Source organism: Perna viridis, chromosome 3, assembly GCF_037379345.1.
Source record: "Perna viridis isolate PV_CMFRI_1.1 ecotype Kerala chromosome 3, ASM3737934v1, whole genome shotgun sequence".
Taxonomy (NCBI): Eukaryota; Metazoa; Mollusca; class Bivalvia; order Mytilida; family Mytilidae; genus Perna; species Perna viridis.
Window position 1 is genome coordinate 23,183,360 of NC_142447.1, and position 9,321 is coordinate 23,192,680.

General features: G+C 31.9%; 1 protein-coding gene across 1 annotated transcript in view; it reads left to right on the forward strand.

The window, feature by feature from the left end:
• The window catches only part of LOC148621494 (MMS19 nucleotide excision repair protein homolog), a 33,788-nt gene extending 26,208 nt beyond the window's left edge, over positions 1-7,580 (forward strand). The window contains exons 21-26 of the mRNA XM_088575952.1: positions 1,535-1,683; positions 2,234-2,420; positions 2,739-2,821; positions 4,799-4,966; positions 5,652-5,812; positions 7,400-7,580. Coding sequence (XP_088432078.1) covers positions 1,535-1,683; positions 2,234-2,420; positions 2,739-2,821; positions 4,799-4,966; positions 5,652-5,812; positions 7,400-7,427 — 776 coding nt within the window. The 3' untranslated portion in view covers positions 7,428-7,580. The remainder of the gene's footprint in view (positions 1-1,534; positions 1,684-2,233; positions 2,421-2,738; positions 2,822-4,798; positions 4,967-5,651; positions 5,813-7,399) is intronic.
• The last annotated feature ends 1,741 nt before the right edge of the window (positions 7,581-9,321 follow it).

Genomic DNA, 9,321 nt, shown 5'->3' on the forward strand with positions numbered 1-9,321 from the left:
GTCAGGGATTGACACAAACAGTTGTCTGGTAGTCCAGTGCCACCCTAATTTTGGAGAGGATTACTTGAAAAATTTTCATGGAAGTCTAATGGGCTATCTAAATTTTGCCTTATTTTTCAAAAGATCTTAGAACAGAACCGTCATTACCATTTGGGGACTACCTGTTTTACCTTTGAAGTAGTCCTGCTGACCACCAAACAAATTAAGTTAGTGTTAAACCCTGGAAGTCAGCCTCATATCTTGACCTACACTTAGAAATTGATGTTAAGGGAAAACTATTGACCAAACTTTACGACAAACGTGATGACTTTTCATTCAGTATTGTCAATTTTCCTCTCTTCTGTGGCAACATCCCTTCAACACCTGCATATGGAATTTTCATATTGCAACTCATACGTTATGCCAGAGCTTGCCGAAACTACATAGACTTTTTGTATTGGACTAGACTTCTATCAAATAGGCTTCTGGAACAGGGTTATGTTGCTATAAGATTGAAGTCATCACTACAGAAGTTTTATGGTCGTCATCATGAACTCGTGGATCATTATGGTGTATCCATCTGTGCCATAAAAACTGATTTGTTCATTGTGTCATAGTTTTCCTTTCCTCTTTCGACTATCATGGACTTGACTATATAGGAACAACTTGGCAGTTTACCTGGTCCATGCTCCCAGTTTTAGTGGAGTCTGAGTTGCTCATTTGATTTTGTTACTTTGGTTGTATTATTTATGTTACTTTATGTTCTTCGTGGTGTATGTCTGTTTTCTATGCCTGGTCTTTGTACCTGGATTACATTCTTTTGATTACCGCTAGAACCTTGGTTACCTTTATTACTCTTTGGGAAAGTGTACATATTTAAATTTTTTTGAGAAATTCTAATTTTTCATTTGAAAACACTCGCAGCAAATTGTGTGATACGTCAAAATTTTCACAATGGTATTTAATCCTAAAAAGCATGGTGAAACCAATTCTATCTTTGAAGTATTAGTCTTTTAAAAATATTTTCTTCTGTATGAGTTTTTCTTAAAAAGGTATTATCCTTTTGAATATAAATATAAACAAAAGTTGTTGACCTTCAGTTTAGTCTTGTTTTAAGCATAACATGTGAAGACCTTTTCTCAATACCATTAGCCCTTCAATGAATTGAGCAAATGTCAAGCTGAAAACATCAAAAGCACATGGTTATAAATGTGGTAATATTAAGTTAGATTTTTTCAATATGGGTTATGGTCAACTTTTTTATCATACAAAGTTTTTTTTTTTGGTAAATGGTTTCAGATTTTGTTTGATGTTAAAAATGTGTTTGCCAAACATTTGATAAATTTTAGAGTAAAATTGTATATTTTTTTTATTATCCTATAAAAAATAAAATGGATTTTGAATTGTATGACAAGTTCTTGTTTGCAGACTTGATTTATATTTTAACCACATACTTAAATTAGGGGTGTGGGTATCACTTGTGTGCATTGTCTCACAGATTTCTTATTTTGTTGGCCATACTTAAAATGCATTTTAAAAACAAGACATATTTCAGTCTTAGAAGTGGTCAGTATTGCTGAGCTTCAAAAGACTGTCCAGTGTCCAGCATCTAACAGCAGACGACAAGTGTTACAACTGTTAATATGGCTGACAAAGGCCTTAGTTCTTAGAGGTCATTCAGATGGTCAATCATTGGTCATGCTTGTAAGTTAATTATCATTTACTTATCATTAATTGTTGTTGTTTCTCGAAACGTGCTATTTTGATTGGTGTTGATAAGAACAACATTCTCCAAGGACATGTTAATATTGCTATTCTATAATTGACAGTGTTGCTACAGTGGTAAGTACATGTTGGTAATTAGGTGAACCTCCATTTTCTGAGTGATGGAATAGCTAAGTATTTTCAAACTTGGTACACAATTGTTAACATAAAAATTTCCTGTTGGTCATTTAGAAGCCCAAGATTGATCCATTTCAAAATGGCTACTAATTACTTGTTTTAGAATATTCATCAAAAGTTCAAATGATTTTCTGAATTCCAGTGGCAAATGTAAGTTTGATGAACAAATTATGTATTCAAATACAAGATTAAAAACAATTTTGAGATTGAATGTAACTCTTTTTACATGAATCATGTGAATAACATTGCTGCTTATTGTGAAAGAAAACTTTTTTTCAAATTTCTATTTAATTATAATCAATACCAAAAATGCAATGATAATTACTCTTTTGTGAATAATTTCTGATTACAGATGATGACCTTGTTAAGTGACCTTGACATTGGAACAGAGGTGGCTGATGGATTTGACATGATTTTAACAGATAGTGAAGATGTTCTTACCAAGTCTATGAATGCTGTGATTCGTATAATGTATAAACAAAGACTTTTTGTAGAAAATGTCAGCAATCTAGTCAAGTCATTTGAGTCCGCTGACAAGGGTAAAATATTTCTTAAAAAAATTAAAATTTGCCAATTTTAATTGAATTTGATATGGTGAGCCTATTGTGATTTGGGAAGGCACAATTAGATAAAAAACTAAAAGCCCCAAAATTCAAATATCTGAAAATGCCTTTAATTTGTCATTTTTTTCTTGTTGAGGTTAAAATCATTTTAAGCATAATTAATTTCTGCTTAAATTTTGAACCCAATTCTTTTCTTTTGTTTTCCAACAAGTAAACTAAGTATCATTATATTTAATGTATATGGAGAACAGGTAACATTAGTATCTCAGTTTGTATAATCCTTTTTTTTTACAGAAACAAGGAAGAATTATTTAAAAGTACTCTCATCCATGTTGAAGACATTACCTAAACAGGTCCTGTTAACTGAGTTACCACCAGTAAGTATAACATTTTGACTTCATGTTATTGATAAAACGGGAATGGGTATGGTGAATATGTTAAAGAGACAACAACCCCATTGGGTTGAAAATGTCAGCTGAAGGCCATCCATTGGTTGTAAGTGTGTATTTGCACCTCTTTATCACACTTTTTGAACTCATCAAATATACTCGTTATGTGGTTAATACCTATATATTTTTCCCAAAGTCTCTTTGAACACAACAAATATTTAGCTTGAATTAAAATCCTAGCTTAATGTTCCAGTGACATTTCGAGTTATCTCTGTGCCTACTAGTATGTACATACTTTGTTATCATAGCATATGTCTGTTCGATGAGAAATTATTTTTGTGAATGATATTTTAGATTAATTTACATAAAAGTATCGTTGTTGCATATCCACTTCCTAATACTTAAGGAATGTTTCTAACTTTTGAACAAGTTTAATACAACAAAATTGGTTCCTTTTTTAAACTAAATATGCAACCTAAATACAATGTGTTGTATGCCAATGTTGGTTATCTTTGACCTTTGATTTTGATGTTGAGCCAAACAATGTGTTTTGTTGTGTCCATAATGAACTATATGTCCCTCTGTTTATGTTTTAAAAAAAGCAAATATTGTGTCAACACTTGCCATAAATGAACAGAGTTTAACTAATCGTGGTCTTATCATGCTGCACTAACGGAAATTTTTTATGAGCCAATATCTTAAAAACCGTATAAGATGGAAAAAAAAACGAACTTTAAATTAATGAAATGATGTTCATGGTAAGCCTATAAAAAATCCAAAATAGGTTTTAGGGTGGCTTCTTGTAAGAAATTAAAGGTGAACAAAATACATTTTATGCAGTATTTTCCCAATATCTTGAAAACCATTATAGATAAATAAAAACTATTGATCAATGAAATGGTCTTTTTAATATGGGCAGCCAGTCTCCATTTGGTTGAAAGTTTTGATAACTTTTTGTTTAGAATTATTGCCCTTTAAAGGTAATAGATGAACTAGGTGAATGATTCAGGCCTGTTGGAGCCTGAAATATTTTAAAACCTATGTTTACTTAAATTGAATTTCAAAATGTTGTGCAATATTGTAACAAAGCCTGTTTTGTTGTCCATAATGTACTATATGTCCCTCTGTTTATGTGTTTTAAAAAATAAAAATTGTGTCAATTCTTGCCCCAAATGAATAGAGTTTAACTAATTGTGGTTGTATCATGCTGCACTAAAGTCAGTTTTTAATGAGCCAATATTTTAAAAACCATATTATGTAGAAAAAAAACTTTCAATTGATGAAATGATGTTCATGGTAAGCCCATAAAAAATCCAAATTGGGTTTTAGGGTGACTTCATGAAATAAATGAAAGGTGAAAGGTGAAAAATTTCATTTCATGCAGTATTTACCCAGTATCTCGAAAATTATAATAGATAAAACAAAAACTTTCAATCAATGAAATGGTCTTTTCAATATGGGCTACCAAAGTCTTTATTTGGTTGAAATTGAAGGGTAACTTTTTGTTAGATTTATTGCCCTTGAAAGGTAATAGATGAACTAGATGAATGATTTAGGCTTGTTGGAGTGTGGAATTTCTCCAAACCTGTGTTTCAGTGGAACAGTAACTTATTTACTTAGATGGAAAATATTGAAACATGAGACTTAAAATACATCTTGCTTTAGATATAAAATTAATCTTGAAATAATTTTCAGCAAATATTGATATTTTATCGAATGTAATTGGTAGAAGATCATGCCTGATCATCTGATATCAAATTAGTAAAAGATTGGCTACTATGAACAGAATCTTGACTTCGTAATCCATCTACACAAGAGAGATAATTCTAATGGAGGGAGTGTAGTGGGCATTTAAAAATCTCAACACTTATTCACGATTTACAATATCTATGGTAATTTCAAAACATGATAAGCAACTATGTTTTTTTTTAATAATATTATTCTTTGTTCTCAACTTATTTGTAGCTTTTCCCTTTAATGATACATTCATTGATGAGCTATGACCTGGACCTGCAGATATCAACAATGGAGACTATATATGACCTTACCCATGATGCACCAGATGTTGTTTCATCACACATTGATTCACTGGTTCCACAACTTTTAAAACTATCAGGAAATCAGTCATCAATGGTAAAAAATTTAAACAATCTTATTTTTATTTATTAATAAGCAAAATTAAAAGTTTAGATTAACATTATGAAGTGTAATGGTTAAGTGAATAATCAATAAGCACATTGCTATTACATGTAGTAATTAGTAATATAAGGTATAGTTTTCACACTTTTAATGAGTTCTATGTTGTTATGTCATTTCTGCCCTTATTTCACCATTGCAAACATAGCAAAAAGTGCACTTCAAAAAAAAAAGCAGCTTAATTTTGTCAGTAAATTCTACAGTAACAGTATACATGTAGCGTGCTCACTTCAAGATAATGAGGCCGTGGGTTAAATCCCCTCCAAGTTGGATCAAAAACTTTAAAATTGGCCGTCTTTGTTTCTCTACCAATCACTTGGTATTTAAAGAGATATACCATAGAGTGATGTATTGGAGTTGAGTAATATAACTACTTGTGGATTGTTGTTTCTGTGAGATAGCATAATAAAGAACTGGCTAAGTGTGTCAGTCTAGTATAAAACTGGGTCTATTAGATTAACTGGTTAATTGTTCTTGTTTTGAAATGCATGATATATCTGCCATAGGATGTTAAACAATAATCAATCAATCAATCAAACAATAGTTATAATAGAAATATATTTTTACAAAAGTACCTAAAACAACTTTTTTTTACACTTGATTCTGAAATTATAATTTATAGAAACTTCGCCAGAGCGCCCTGCAGTGTTTAGGTGTTCTTACAGTACTACAGACACATATTATACTACCATATAAAGGACAGGTTATACGGGGACTTGAGAGGGCTTTAGATGATAAAAAGAGACTTGTTAGGAAAGAGGCTGTCACTGCAAGGAATGAATGGTTTGTATTTTGGGTGATACAAATATAACAATAACGATAAATGTACATGTATCATAAATGTAATTGATTTTACAGATTATGCTTATTAGATAATTTGTACATATGATTTATATACAGAATTTCTCAAAGTGTTGAGATTTTTAAGTGTCCAATCAATTCACAGACCTGTTTATCCCTACACTTTTGGCGTATTTTCTACGATTTTTGGCTCAAAAATACGCCCTACACTTTTCCTAATGTTTCCTACGCTTCACAAAGAAAACCAGGTACAAAAAATCAAAATGCGATTTTTGTAACTAACAGATGATTCTTGCGAACTGCGTTTTAAACCTTTTGTGGCTGATGGGTAATAGTGAACGAAAACACTAGGGAATTCTGTGTGGATATCCGGTGAATTTCCTAAACGCTTTGATCCTGTTCATATACACATGATCGTTGTAAATGCTGAAGTGACTTTGCCAATGGTTAGTTACATGTAGAGCGTGTAGTGGTGATTGAAATATGTCAAAAAGAAAAGAGGATGATGAGGATGCACCTGGAGCGTCTGATACTTGTGGGAATAAAACTGTTCTTCATGAAATAATTTGATGGTTTGTTTAAATACAAAAAACAAGATTTGTTTCTGCAATCAACAGTTAACAGGAGCTCAACATTAAGCTACAGAAAAACTCAGACTCATGTCATCTGCATTACTTAACAGGAAGGATAAGAACAATAACACATTGAACTAAGATTATGATAATTTCTTTCTTAGTATAACATACTCAGAGAGTTCCATTCATGCTAAAACATGAAGCATAAGTCATCATAAGCTTCGTCACATACTATATAACCAAAGATGCACCACCAAAACATGGTTTCAGTCCTAAGTTACAAAACTATTACTAAAACATCAAAACTACTCCTTGACAAGGCTTCAAACTACTCCCTGGTGTAAAATGGGGTAAACGGGTCTGCCAATCAATTCAATGGGCACCTCTAATTTTGTGTATCTATAGCCTTCCTTACAGTATGATATATTTAAGTTAAATAAAGGTGGTAAAAAGTGACTAAAAATATAACAATTTCCAAAAATATGCATGTATTATAAATGTTTACAGGTAAATTATCGTAATTAGATAACTTCTAACCTATCATTTTGTTAGATGGTGTCTTGTTAGCCATATACTCCGATGTAGGTAAAAAAATCCTGTTTGTAAAATATAAACTGATGGCAATTAATTGTTTAAGAGGGTCTTCTGATTCAGTGATTTTGATAAAAAACAATTTATTCAGAGCTAAGATATTTTTTTATAATTGCCATGATTTGCTTTGTTTTACAATAGGAAAACATAAGACATAAAATTGTAGTGAAATTGAAGTAAAAGCACTAAATTAATTCAGTAATTCACAAACAGACATAAGGTCAAAGGTCATAAAAATAGAAAGAAAATACAGAAAAACTTGTTTGTGATTACAGATATATATTCATACCAAAAAAAAAAATCCGAGCACAGACCAGATACACAGGATACAAAACATTCATACTAGTACCAAATTTCTTGCAACAAATGTATTATTACAATTTTCTTCTTTTTTTCATTACAGGTTCTTATTGGGAACTTCCAGCAAATAAAACGGTCACCTACATTCTGTTTTCGTACTGTTACATTGTGTATATCCTGATCATCAGTAAATTACAATTTTAAGGATGCTATTTACTTTTAAACGCTTGATAAAATATAGAAATTCAGACAAATACTGCACTCAATAAAAGATGATAAAATAATATGACACTATTTGTTACTTGTTTGTTATATCTATATAAACACACACACACACACACAATAAAACCATTAATAACTATTAGTTATTTTTTTTAACAATCATTCAAATAACAATCGAAATTGTCCATCTTGAGATCATTATCACATTTCTGTGTCATTGAGTTATCCTCCTTAATTTCCATTTGCATTCATTTGAAAAATTGTAAAGTTTCCTACATGTGTTTTGCTTTACAGACAGATACCCCATAATTACAAAAGAAGGAACATATTTTCTATTAGATAAAAAAATGATGTTCATTTGTAATATTTAACATCAGGTTTTCCTCTTAATTAGATTGAGAACTATTAACTTGACAATGTTTTACTGCTATTTTGTTTAAAATTCCTTTGCTATGCGATAATTTTCAATCTCACACCAGTGAAAAGCATGAGAAACTCCCTCGTTGAAGAAAATATTAAATAATCTAATTTTATGAATTACAGTTAAATAAAAAAGCAGAACCACGGTATTTCCCAACCAATAGCTGATTCTTTGTTCTATCATAATGTAAGACATATGGAAGATAGATTCCATCGTTCTGAGTAAGTAACCTTATGTATCTCTGTCCGTCTGGTGACAACACTACTATACTGTGGTTACTTTCGGATGCAATGTAAACATTGGAGCTGTTATCCACTGTTATATATAGTGGACCAGATATTACTGATTGATCCTTATACTCCCATACTTTGTCTCCTGTCAATGTATAACAAGTGATGGAGTGATAATTGAACAGAGAGCGAGAGATTCTGCCATTGTACACAGTTCAGGAGAACTGTCGTATGTCTGTTGTATCCTGTACTAATGTGGTGGTGGTGCTACTGATTAGATTAACTGACACGACACCTTTACCACGAACACAGCAAATCAGGGACCCATTGTTGTATTCAAGACCATGACACTCCCCAGTATCTATTCAGGGGCGTGTCCAGGATATTTGAAAGGGGGGGCGTAGAATAAAATATTTTTTTTGGACCTTTTTTGGTTTAAAAACATAAAATAACCCCATTTTAGACAATTTAGCTGAAAATACAACCCCTTTTGTCAGAATATACCCAGTATTGTATATATAGTAATATACCCCCCCCCCCCCCCCCGGTATATTTAGAATGGCTATGGGGAATCGAAGTTAGTGTCACACAAAACAACCAAAATTCATGTATTATACTGATTTACTTACCGTTTTGGTTGTTTAAAAAAGGTGTCCAAGACACCTTGATACGATTTTAAGGTCTTTTGACGTTTTGTTTTTGACATCGACATCTTTGCGAATTCTTTATCACATCAACAACAATGGATACTAATCGCAGAGTCGAACACGCCGGACTCCGAGAAACGAAATTTTACGGTTGATGATGACCCATCAAATTGGGGAATCAGTATAAAAAGAAATCAGAGTATGTGTTTAATTAATGAATATGATAAATTGCCATCATTCAATACAATACTAGCAGATTATAACGATAGTTTTTTTTTTTCTTTTTTTTTTTAAAGGGGGGGCGTACGCCCATTACGCCCTTACCTGGACCCGCCCCTGCTATTGACCTCTCCACGGTGTTGGTTCGGAGATTGATTATCTTCGCACCTTCATCTGTAGATACAGCTACAGTATTGTCGTCAATAACCGTCACGTCCCATGGAAAGAACGAGATTGATATGTCTTCCTCTTTTTCACCATTTTCTTTCCGTAGTATAATGCTATT